The sequence below is a fragment of the Narcine bancroftii genome, chromosome 2 (genome assembly GCF_036971445.1).
Source record: "Narcine bancroftii isolate sNarBan1 chromosome 2, sNarBan1.hap1, whole genome shotgun sequence".
In the NCBI taxonomy this organism is placed as follows: domain Eukaryota; kingdom Metazoa; phylum Chordata; class Chondrichthyes; order Torpediniformes; family Narcinidae; genus Narcine; species Narcine bancroftii.
In genome coordinates, this window is record NC_091470.1 from 51,909,492 (window position 1) to 51,922,628 (window position 13,137).

The 13,137-nt window shown below is 40.0% G+C and overlaps 1 protein-coding gene across 8 annotated transcripts in view; it reads left to right on the top strand.

Annotated features, from left to right (window-relative positions):
- LOC138753536 (uncharacterized) overlaps positions 1-13,137 on the top strand; it is a 107,644-nt gene that overhangs the window by 76,108 nt on the left and 18,399 nt on the right. For 7 of the 8 annotated variants that reach the window (XR_011351230.1, XM_069916674.1, XM_069916671.1 and 4 more), the window contains 4 exons: positions 23-111; positions 2,689-3,342; positions 5,304-5,577; positions 7,302-7,464. Coding sequence is in view for 7 of the 8 variants with exons in the window: in XM_069916674.1 (XP_069772775.1) it covers positions 23-111; positions 2,689-3,342; positions 5,304-5,577; positions 7,302-7,464 (1,180 nt within the window). In the remaining variant the exon portion in view is untranslated. The remainder of the gene's footprint in view (positions 1-22; positions 112-2,688; positions 3,343-5,303; positions 5,578-7,301; positions 7,465-13,137) is intronic. The other variant, XM_069916676.1, reaches the window with a different exon arrangement.

Consider the following 13,137-nt stretch of genomic DNA (forward strand, 5'->3'; position numbering starts at 1 on the left):
AGATGTATTATTTTTTCCCCAGAGTCTCTGCAGCTGCCAATTCTTGGCAAAGGAGATCACCTCTTGCCAAAGTACCTGGAAGGCCACCTTTGAACATCACTGCAAACAATGGTACCACCATATAGATTTTGTACATTGAAGTTTTAATAATTGCAAGTAATAATTACCTTAAACTCTTCATAATTAATCATGTTTCATTGAATGTTTGAAGGCTATTGCATTAATTGTGAAGGAAAAAATAATTCATGTGTTCTATTTAGGTCTAGTGTTTAAGCGTGGTGTATGATGTACAGACAAAATGCATCAAGTGGCTTTTGTGTTCCTCCAGAACTAGTGCAGTGTTTTTTTTCCCCTCCCAGCCAGAGTCAGACAGCATCCCTGGTTAGAAAAGGTCAGTCAACATCTGGATCCTTTATCGAGACTAAAGTGAAAAGGGGTGATATTATGGATATAAAGGGAAAAAGAACCTGGGGGATGGGACAAGATGATAGGATATACAATATAGTCATAGAGACAGAGGGCAGTTATAAATTAGGGTAGGTGAACACAACTCCCTTCTGTGGTTCTAATCTTAATTCTTATCCATTAATCTCAACATTGATGCTGGTCTGAAAGATGGATTTTCTTTTCATGTCTGATTTCTGCAGAAATTGTAATGTAATGAAGGGAGTGTTGTTATCATTTGCAGATGGTCTTAATTGAATAGATTAATTGGATTAATTTCTTTTTGTATTTGCTGAATAAATATATAAAATATGTCTTTTTTATTTTGAGGGGTAGATTTCTTTGAATTTCAGTCCAGAAGATGTGTTTCTATTAGTTTGGACTAATTTCACTAATTTGGAGCAAGTCTGGATGAATGAGTACACGGGAATAATACTTAATGGAGTAATGTTCACCTGCATGGCAACACCTGCACTTTTATCTAACCATGGAACTGAGTGATTGGGATATTATGTCAAGTTCAGTTCACATTTGTACATTGGGATTCTTTTCACTTCACCTCCACCAACCCACAAAACAGTTCATCTGAATCTGGTTCTTGAACTATTGTCTCCCTTTTGTGTCTGCTTTATGTTGTTTGACATTGATGTCAAATGGTGTTATTCAAGTTTTTTTTAATGCCAATTTTTCATGATTAGGGAATTGATATTATTGCAAGAGTACAGTGGGAGGTAGTATAGTGTAAGTGTGTGGCATGCTGATTTGGCCTATAGAGAAGAGATTACATACTTCTGAAATAAAATGACCTCTCTTTACGTGCTCATCCCAATGTGACATGTTTAGTGTTTGTTTGGCTTTTATACACCCACAGTCCATAAAAATAATTGTAACTATGTGTTTATCATTATGTAAAGTTCAGAGGATTTGGAATAATCCTTCAGTTACTGACATTACTTTTCAAGATAAAGTGGAACTCTGTCTTAAAAAAAACATGAAAGGTCACATCAATGTTTAAGTCACAAAAATGAAGTGGAGTTCTCATTGTTTCTTGGCCACAGGAGCACATGCATGGGCATCGAACAAGTGCAATATCTGGTGCTATCAAAAACCTAAAACTTATTTATGAAATAGCTGCTCTATTAAACCATTTGGGCCATAAATTTGGCACATTTGAAAGGTAAGAGAAATAAGGCAAAAAAGAATTGGTCATTTGAATTTTTTTGCAGCAGAGATGAGAAAAAAACAAAATAAACTTTAATTTGAAAAGTTGAGTTTTAACGAAGGAGAGCAGTGTGGGTTTATTCATGCTAAACAGAGTCAGGCTGAGTTGATTGAATTCTTTGTGGTACAGATAAGATTGATGAAGAAAGTTAGGTTCCCACACAAGCATTTGTACTTTTAGCAATGTCATCTGTATGATTATTTCTGATTGGACGACCCTTCCACAGAGTTGCTATATTTGGCCTTCTGTCCACAATAATCCTATGCTTATCGATCATGTCAATGCACCAGTTCATAAAATAGCATAGAATTAAAAAAAAATCATTTATTTTCTTTGACCTTTTCACCTGAAAGATAAAACCTACAATTTTTCCGCACTTGGACAGAATTACATTAGAGTGGCAGTGTGATTGGAGCTCGGAGGATTCTAAGACTTTCATTAATCCAAACTGAAATTGCTAAGAAATTCTATTGTGAACCTGTCAAAGTGCCTCCAAGATGCACAATGAGAAGAAAGACCTGAATTTTCAAGTTTTGAATGGATTATTTCGAAGTTGTAGATTAACATTGTTTTTTTAAGCTAAATATTAATAGCTCGGCAAATGTTTTCATTGGATTAATTTAAATACTGTAAAACCTCTGTTATCTGGAATTCAAACAAGTGACAGCCTCAAGCAACTGGCAAAAAAAACCGCAGAAAATAAATAAGTAAAAAGAATAGAGAAGTTTAAAATTACGCAACATGCAATCTCAAGAACTGGAAATTTAACTTGCCAATCCCCATAGGTGTCAGATACCAGAGATTTTACTGTAACAAATCTGACCCATAAGAAACCGTTCACGTGGTAGCAGAAGGCAGAATATTTTGAATGAGTGGCAGTGTTTTGGCCCACAAAGCTTCTTGCATGGGAAGAGCCTGGATGATTGTTTTAGGCACTTCACTGAACATAAAAGAGATGTTGAACCCATACTCTACGGAACAGTTAAATCTGCCTAAATTTGTAATATCTTGAATATATTTAGAATTATGGCGAGACCACAGAGATGTCTTCAACAGAACAACCTGGGAAAATGAAACAAATGAGAACTCTTCAACATTTCCTGCAAATCAAGATTGTGAAACAGGAAGCTCTGCAGATTCAGAAACTGCAAATAAAACTATGGCTGCCTGTTGGCAGGTGGACCCTGTGATTGGCTTGCAGCCCAACATCAGGGTTGGTATGCCACATCAAACCAGGGCTTCGGAAACTCGCTTGGCATTGCAGAATGAAGTCAACTCCCTTCATCGACGATTCGCCAACCAAAGTGGACCATCTTTGGCCTTGTGCTGCGAAGTTAACCTTGATCAAGACCCAAATGGAAGAGTGCTTTGTGGTAAAAGAACTTTGAATAAACTGTTTCTTCAAGACAATCCAAAACAGCAAAAAAGACCAGTGACTTCTCGATTACAGGCCTCTGCTGATTCTGATCGGTTGGAGAAAGGCCAACTAGTTTCTACTCTTGGACTGTGCTCACTGCCAACTCAAAAAACAAGATCTCTTTACCACCTTGAATCAATGAAATCAGAGGGTGTGGCCACAGATGAAGTTATTCAAAGCCAAAGTGACAATCATACTGAAGACAGCAATGCAAGATATCAGTTTAAGTCACTATCTTTAAGTGACCTCACTGATGACGGTACGGAATTAATTTCCCTTTTACATTTGTAGGCAAAACTGTGAGTATCCAGTTGCCTTTCACTTGAATTTAATGCCACACTTTTCAAGATTTAATTTATTGTCATAGTAATAAAACAGGGTCATATTACATTAATTTCTTTTTGCCTGCTGCAAGGCATACAGATTTTCCACCAACAAGAATTGCTTAAGCACCTCATACAGTCAGACTTAGGGAGAGAAGCAAAAGAGAGTTCATGTCTCGTGTCTCTCTCCTCAGCCTCCTGAGCTGTTCCAATGAAGCTAATGTCTGTTTGAAGAATAACATCTTGCTCTCGACAATCTCCTAGAAGTGTCTACAGCAAGACACAATTATTCAAGTATACATTAAGGTTCATTAAGTAGTAGTAGTGAGATTGCCAGTTATAGATAAGTTTTTTTGGACAACACACACCCTATGTCAGACATTTCTTTTTCTCCTATCCCTGCTACAATTTCATTCCAATTTGCTTTAGAACATTTAACCTCTCCTTTCTTCCTATAGATTACAGAACAGATTTTAGCCCTCCTTAAAATCTGATAGAAGTAATTTTTTCGTTCCGCTAAAAGGTAATCAAAGTGCTGATTCACCTGCTATTTATTTGTTACATGTTCTGGAGATTACTTTGAAGTAATGTAAGCAGCTCATTTTGTAGTAACAGGCAAACTTCTTTTCACCCACAGTAGTATTCCTTACAGGTGTACTGAATTAGAAAACCTGCCTAACTGCAGGGGAACAGGACCAGTATTTGGTAGTGTATTGGAATATATAGGAAATGAAAATATAGGAATCGGTGGTTCACATTTGCCAGGTGTTGATGGCTGATCTTCAGCCCTATTAAAATGAACTGTGTTTTTGCGGGTACTTAACAGGCAGCCAAAGCAGACCATTGGTAGCAACTTTGCCTTTTTCCTGTTTCAAGCTGAAGTTGTGCAAATGCCCATGGTAGAAGAGGCACAAGGAGAACCATCACTGCTCTTGGCAGTAATCTAATATATACCAAGTGCCAGCTTGTACAACAAGTAACCCAAATCTATGGCCTGAACTCGCACAGGGGAACGTCAGCATGTTCCTGCATCAGAGTGAACCTTTCCTCCTGTACTTTGAGTAATTTCAGGACATGTAGACAGATCCGACTGTACCAACATCGCCATGAGTGATCACTCATTTGATCATTCCTCGGCAGTCATGTTGGAGCAACATTCTTCCGTTTGAACGAAGGGGAGCATGTGTGAAGGTCGTTAATAGTAGTAAATCTGTGTATTTTTAAGTGTTTTTATTTTAATTGTCTTGGCAGTTTGTGAATGATGCTGAAAGCTTTTGAATGATTGAGACTGACAGTTCTGCCTAAGTCAGGTTGGAAAGGTTTTGGTGGGGCTTGTTTGGGCCATCCCCCATGCCATATAGAAATTGTCATGCAGAAGGACCTGTAAGCACACAGGACCTCAGTGAAGGATTATTCCTCACCATTTTCCTATTTAAAACCCAACTGCCAATTCAATGTTGTTTAGAATTTGTTGGTGAGTTCTTCGATAATTTCCAATCATTGCAACACACGAATATGGTTTGGTGCTTTGGTAGCGCAGATTAAAAAGTTTAAGATGCATCTTCCAACAACCAGAAGGTGTAACAGGACCACAATGTAAAGCAGCATTTAAATCTGTGAGGATAAACAGTAGGATAAATATTCATCGTAATGTCACCTGATATTTTTTAAAATCTTTAAGGACACTAAGGTTGAGGGTGGGACAGCTCAAGCAGATTTATAGCGTATATGAGAATAACAGCACAGTTTAACTTGTGGCACATTGCAACATGCTACTATAATATGAATAATGCCTGATTTTATTTTTAATGAGGGGAGCATATGAAGAAATTTAGACTTGTGTATGTAATATGACATTTTGCTTCACTTTATTAGTGTTATTTTTGCTTCAATCAAGGTGAACAAGAATTTGATTCTCCTGGTTGGAGCTCATCATTTCAGACACCAAGTGGTGACATTAAACCCTCTGAATCCTTAACAATGTCACAAATGGAAGATATCAGACAACATCTGCAGTCCTTGGAAGCAAATTTCCAGGAACTTGTTGCTCTTCTTTCGAGGGACAGAGGAACTGTGGCAGCACGTCGAAAGTTGAAGCAGAAAGGGCAGAGCACAGTGAAAAATGGCAAGCCATGGGCACAGCTTAAATTACAACGACAGAAAGATATCTGGTAATTATTTAAATAGAACAGATTGAATGAACCACAATAAATAATGTTACAACTTTTCATTTCCGTGTGACATGACTAAAATAATATAAACCTCAAATTATTTAGTTGTAGTATTTAAAGTACCTAAGTCTACACAAAATGACCTACCACATTGCTATTTTTTTCAGGAGTAATTTTGTTCCCTTATTTTCAAGTACTTTTTTGCTGGATTAGACTGCACTTTGCTCTCCTTTGCTCTGTGCAGGTGATTGAAGGTCAGAATCTATGGAGACACTACAGAGCAGTAACCAGGAAAAGTTACCTTGTGGGTAAACAGGGCAAGAATTTTCAATTATAACATGCTCTTTTGTCCCCACAAAACATCCTAAAGCTCTCCTGAGCACATTCATTCTGAACTACAATCGCTGTTTCACAGTAAAGCAATATAGCAGCTAGATGGTGCACAAACTCCCAGAAATTTGTTGTGAAGTCTATTGGTCCATTGCGCCACAAGTTCTTATGTATCCATCTGAGAAGTGTGCTGGACTTGCATTTGGATCGGGATGTTGCAGTTTCATAGATTAGTATAGCATGAAAGCAGGCCTCTTGGCTCATGAGTCATACATAAGCATAGACATACAGCACGGTCAATGCCACCCAATTACACCCTCTTGACCTATATTCCCTGGTACACAGAGCACCTGAAGGAAACCCATGCAGATATGGGGAGAACATGCATACTCCTTACAGACAGTGCTGGACTTGAACCCGGGCTGCTGGCGTTATGCAAACTGTGCCACCCTTCTCCACATAATAAAACCACTTTGGCAAGGAGGACATAAATTTCCTGTAGCCCATAATTGATTCAAAAAAAAGAAATTCAGAGATTGGAAAATAATTACAGTACAAATTGTAGTTATAGACTTTGACAGGATATGATGGAATTAAACTGGAATATAGCGTACATTTGAAAGATTCCAAAACCCTAATTTGCCTGCACCACTTTAAGTGGCAAGACAGAATCAGGCATTCAGTTGGTTGCTGTAATATCCACTGACATCAACCAAAATCATAGATGCTGGAATAAAAAGAGAAATCGGTGGAAATTCAGAACAAGAATGTTATAAAAGCTAATGGACCCAGAACACTAATTCTGTATCTCTCTCCACACATTTCCCATATTTTCTATTTTAGATTATATCACTTACATCCATTTTTTTTTTCACCATTTCTTTCATTTCCTCCCTTGTCAACTGGGTTAAAATGCCTTTTTGGGATTTGAGTAATTTGTCTGGTATTTTCTTTTTTTTGATCGCGTGCCATTTTTCATTTCTACCTTTCACGGACTTTGTCGAAAAAGCTCTGGTCTGCTTTTCTGAGTTTAACTTTTATAAGCTGACCAAATACTTCTACTGTTGCACATATTTAAATTGACATGTGAGGACTCTGTGATGCCTAGATTAACTTTATCTCCCATTTGGAATTCTGAGGTTTTTATTCCCTCCCCATTGCAACATATCTTTTTTGTTTATTAAACATGTATTTGGTCTCATCTTTGCATTCTATGGGTTTCCTCATTGAACTTTTATTTTCTTTAAAAATAAAGAGATTTGTTGTCTGAAATCAATGTTTAGTAGCATTGTTTAGTCACAAATATTAAAAAGCAACATCCGGATTACCTGGATGCGTTACTGCATTTTTCAGGTTCCATCAGCTAGAATTTATATGCACTTGTTCATTTACAGTATAGTACAGAGACGATTTGCTCATCTGGAAGCTCACATACTCCTGCTTGTTCGAAACATAGCTCACTTGACTGAAGAGGTTGGTTCTCAGAATTTTCTGCTGCAGAAAATACATTCCTTTCAACTCAAAATTAAAAAAACAGAGAAAGCTTTCAATGAAGAGGTAAATATCTCATTTCTGAAAAAATACCTTTTAGAAATTTCCTGTGTTTTCTTTACTATCAATAATAGAGTGCAACAAATTTAAAAAAATATATTTTGGGAGGAAATGTTGCTTGCTGGGAAGGTAGTATGGGCTTTTGGGAAAGGGATGTGTTTTTTAAACTGCTTCTTGCAAATATCTGCTCCAAAAGAGAGTCTATTGAATAAGTGTGGGATCGGAGACAACTCTAATAAGGCATGCTGAACACGGTTGGAATTTTGTGGCCCTAGATAAATTTGTCACCAATACAATTTTTGTACTTTAAAAATTCAAGTTCTAAAATGTACAAATTGTTTCCCTGGTGTTTTGTTTGCATGCAGCATTTGTTGGCAGAAATCTTCATCTGTCTGTTGAGGCAGAATAATGGATTATAATAAATTGACTACTCAGTTTCCACCCAGTGGTTTTTCAGATTGGTAACCGATGGTGAACTAATGCGCAAAAAGATAGCGGGATTGAATTTAATGTCAATTACTTGAAGGAACAAAATGCTATGTCAGCACATTTTCGCAATGTAATTCAAGTGTTAGCCTGTTGACATGCGGTGAAAAAAAATCTTTGAAGAGTGGAGAAGGCAGGAGACAGATGACAATGAAAATAAGTTTGGAGTCAAGACCAAGCCCAGTAGCAGGTTTAACCAGCTGTGAGGGCTGAGAGTGGTCTCAACAAGGGTTCTGAACTTAGATCATTATGTGTCCTGCACTGATAGATCTTTACAAGTGCAAATTGAACTATCTTTTTCTTTTTTTCTTTCTTTGGCTTGGCTTCGCGGACGAAGATTAATGGAGGGGTAATGTCCACGTCAGCTGCAGGCTCGTTTGTGGCTGACAAGTCCGATGCGGGACAGGCAGACACGGTGGCAGCGGTTGCAGGGGAAAATTGGTTGGTTGGGGTTGGGTGTTGGGTTTTTCCTCCTTTGTCTATAATGTTGTAAGTTCAGTACCAGAAACTTTGGGCATCACTCTGTAGTGACTCTTGGATCTCAACGATTTCTGTAAAAATGGAAACAAATGTCAAAGTAATCAATTTCTTTGCTAAGTTACAAGACCAGCAGCCAAGAATAATATTTTTGCATCCCAATGGTCCTGTTGAATTTAGACTGTTGGAAGTTTCTATCACAGTATGGGACTTCCATACTGTTAAAGGGCTGGATGGCTTGGAGTTTGTTAAGTGTATTCAGGAAAGCTTTCTAAATCAATGTGTGGATGTACCAACTAGAGAGAATACAATACTGGATCTCCTTTTAGGGAACAAGACAGGTCACGTGACAGAAATCTACGTAGTGGAACATTTTGGGCCCAGTGATCATAATGCCATTAGTTTCAAGTTAATTATGGAGAAGGATAGATCTGGGTCTTGAGTTGAGATTCTAAATTGGAGAAAGTATCATTTTGAAGAAATAAGAAAGGATCTAGAATGCTTGGATTGGGATAAGTTGGTTTCTGGCAATGATGTGCGGGGTCAATGAAAGACCTTCCAAAGTGAAATTCTGAGAGTACAGAGTTTGTATGTTCCTGTCAGGATTAAAGGCAAGGTTCACAGGCATAGGGAACCTTGGTTTTTGAGGAATATTGGGGATCTGGTTCGAAAGAAGGGAGAGGTGAAAAGCAGATATAGGCAACATAGAGTAAATGAGGTTTTGCAGGCATATAAAAAGTGCAGGAAAAACCAAAAAATAAATCAGGAAGGCTAAAAGAAGACATGAGGTTGCTTTGGCAGACAATGTGAAGGAAAATTCCAAGGATTTCTACAAGTATATTAAGGAGACCTTAAAGATCAGAGTGGTCAAATTTGTATGGAGGCAAAAGAGATGGGGGAGACCTTAAATGTTTTTTTTTCATCAATATTCACTCAGGAAACAAGCATAGGGTCATGGGAAGTAAACGAAACAAGCAGTGAGGTCGTGGAACCTATACAGATTAAAGAGGAGCAAGTGCTTGCTGTCTTAAAGGAAATAAAGGTGGATAAATCCCCAGGGCCTGACAAGATATTTCCTGGTCCTTGAGGGAGGCTAGTGTAGAAATTGCAGGAGCTCTGGCAGAAATATTTAAAATGTCCTTAACCATGGGTGTGGAACCAGAGGATTGGAGAGTAGTTCACATTATTCTGTTGTTTAAAAAAGGATCCAAAAGTAACCCTAGAAATTATAGGCCAGTGAGCCTGATGTCAGTAGTAGGTAATTTATTGGAAGGTATTACATATCCTAAGGGATTGGATACACAATTATTTGGAAGTCAGAAACTGATTAGGGATAGGCAGCATGGCTTTGTGCATAGTAAGTCATGCTTAACCAATCTTGTAGAGTTTCTTGAGGAGGTTACCAGGAATGTTGATGAAGGAAAGGCTGTGGATGTTGTCTAGATGGATTTTAGTAAGGCATTTGACAAGGTCCCACATGGGAGATTAGTCATGAAACTCAGATGCTAGTTATTCATAGTGAAGTAGTGAACTGGATTCGTCAATGGCTGGACAGGAGAAGCCAGAGATTAGTGTTGGATGATTGCTTCTCAGACTGGAGACCTGTGACTATTGGTGTGTCTCAGGGATCAGTGCTGGGACCATTCTTGTTGTCAACTGTATGAATGATCTGGATGATAATATGGTAAATTGAATCAGCAAGTTTTGCAGATGACACTAATTGGAGGCGTTGTGGACAGTGTAGGTTTTAAAAGCTTGCAGAGGGAACTGGACCAACTGGAAAAATGGGGTGAAAAATGGCAGATAGAATTTAATGCAGACAAGGTGTTGCATTTTGGAAAAACAAACCAAGAAAAGTTTGTATTTGGTAGAGCACTGAGAAGTGCCGTAAAACAGAGGGACCTGGGAATACAGATACATAATTCCCTGAAAGTGGCATCACAGGTGGATAGGGTTGTAAAGAGAGCCTTTGGCATATTGGCCTTCATAAATCAAAGTACTGAGTATAGGAGTTGGAATGTTATGGTAAAGTTGTATAAGTCATTGTTGAGGGAGCTGGAGCAGGGCGGATTCTTGGACTGAGTGGTTGGCACTGAAAAGGGATTGTAAGTGTTCTGACCATCGGTTGAGGATGGAGATCTTGTCGCTGAGGAGGACTTCACAGTCTGAACTGCGCAGAGGGCTTTGGACTTGGGGTGAGGGGCCGTACACAGCCTTTAGTGTCTCATAAAAACCCATCAAATCGCCAATGTCGGTGCTAAGCTGGGTTCATTTGGCGGTCCTTACCCGAGAAGAGACATATAAGGCAATTGAACAACTGAAAAGTGGCAAAGCAGCAGGTAAGGATGGAATCCCCCCCAGAGGTCTGGAAGGCTGGCGGCAAAGCTCTGCACACCAAAGTGCATGATTTTTTCATGCTCTGCTGGGACCAAGAAAAGCTGCCTCAGGACTTTCGTGATGCCATCATCATCACCCTGTACAAAAACAAAGGTGAGAAATCAGACTGCTCAAACTACAGGGGAATCACGCTGCTCTCCATTGCAGGCAAAATCTTCGCTAGGATTCTCCTTAATAGACTAATACCTAGTGTCGCCGAAAATGTCCTCCCAGAATCACAGTGTGGCTTTCGTGCAAACAGAGGAACTACTGACATGGTCTTTGCCCTCAGACAGCTCCAAGAAAAGTGCAGAGAACAAAACAAAGGACTCTACATCACCTTTGTTGACCTCACCAAAGCCTTTGACACTGTGAGCAGGAAAGGGCTTTGGCAAATACTAGAGCGCCTCGGATGCCCCCCAAAGTTCCTCAACATGGTTATCCAACTGCACGAAAACCAACAAGGTCGGGTCAGATACAGCAATGAGCTCTCCGAACCCTTCTCCATTGACAATAGCGTGAAGCAAGGCTGCATCCTCGCACCAACCCTCTTTACTATCTTCTTCAGCATGATGCTGAAACAAGCCAATAAAGACCTCAACAATGAAGACGGTGTTTACATCTGGTACCGCACGGATGGCAGTCTCTTCAATCTGAGGCGCCTGCAAGCTCACACCAAGACACAAGAGCAACTTGTCCGTGAACTACTCTTTGCAGACGATGCCTCTTTAGTTGCCCATTCAGAGCCAGCTCTCCAGCACATGACGTCCTGTTTTGCGGAAACTGCCAAAATGTTTGGCCTGGAAGTCAGCCTGAAGAAAACTGAGGTCCTCCATCAGCCAGGTCCTCTCCATGACTACCAGCCCCCCCACATCTTCATTGGGCACACAAAACTCAAAACGATCAACTAGTTTACCTACCTTGGCTGCACCATTTCATCTAATGCAAGGATCGTCAAAGAGATAGACAACAGACTCACCAAGGCAAATAGCGCCTTTGGAAGACTACACCAAAGAGTCTGGAAAAACAATCACCTGAAGAAACACACAAAGATCAGCGTGTACAGAGCCGTTGTCATACTCACGCTCCTGTTCGGCTCTGAATCATGGGTCCTCTACCGGCATCACCTACGACTCCTAGAACGCTTCCATCAGCGCTGTCTCCGCTCCATCCTCAACATTCATTGGAATGACTTCATCACCAACATCGAAGTACTTGAGCTGGCAGAGTCCGCAAGCATCGAATCCACGCTGCTGAAGACCCAACTGCGCTGGGTGGGTCACGTCTCTAGAATGGAGGACCATCACCTTCCCAAGATCTTGTTATATGGCGAGCTCTCCACTGGCCACCGAGATAGAGGTGCACCAAAGAAGAGGTACAAGGACTGCTTAAAGAAATCTCTTGGTGCCTGCCACATTGACCACCGCCAGTGGGCTGATATTGCCTCCAACCGTGCATCTTGGTGCCTCACAGTTCGGCGGGCAGCAACCTCCTTTGAAGAAGACCGCAGAGCCCACCTCACTGACAAAATACAAAGGAGGAAAAACCCAACACCCAACACCAACCAACCAATTTTCCCTTGCAACCGCTGCAACCATGCCTGCCTGTCCTGCATCAGACTTGTCAGTCACCAACGAGCCTGCAGCAGACGTGGACATACACCTCCGTAAATCTTCGTCCGCAAAGCCAAGCCAAAGAAAGAAAAGTCATTGCTGAGGCCAAAGTTAGGGTATTGTGTGCAGTTTTGGTCACCTCACTACAGGAAAAAATAACAATAAGATAGAAAGAGTGCAGAAATTTACTAGGATGTTGCCTGGATTTCATGAATCGAGTTACAGGAAAAGATTAAACTGGTTACGGCTTTATTCCCTGGAGCATAAAAGAATGAAGGGTGATTTGATAAGAGTAATTTAAAATTATGATGGTGATATAGTAAATGTAGGTTGACTTTTTCCACTAAGGCTGGTAAATTAAAAACCAGAGGACATGGATTAAGGGTGAAAGGGGAAAAGTTTAAAGGGGGGGGGGCACCATGAGGGGGATTATCTTCACACAGAGAGTGGTGTGAATGTCCATTTTAACATTGAAGAGGAATTTAGACAGGTACGTGGATGGGAGAGGTATGGAGGGTTATGGACTCGGTGCAGGTCGGTGGGACTAGGCAAAAAAACCCCATTGGCATAGACTAGAATGGCTGAAGCGGCCTGTTTCTGTGCTGTCATGTTTTATAAAAAGTGTTCGAGACACCAGAAATGCATGGAATGTCTTCTGGAAGTAGTAATATATCCTGCATTGAATTAATTTTGCAATTCCATTCAGCAATAACACATTTATTTTGTC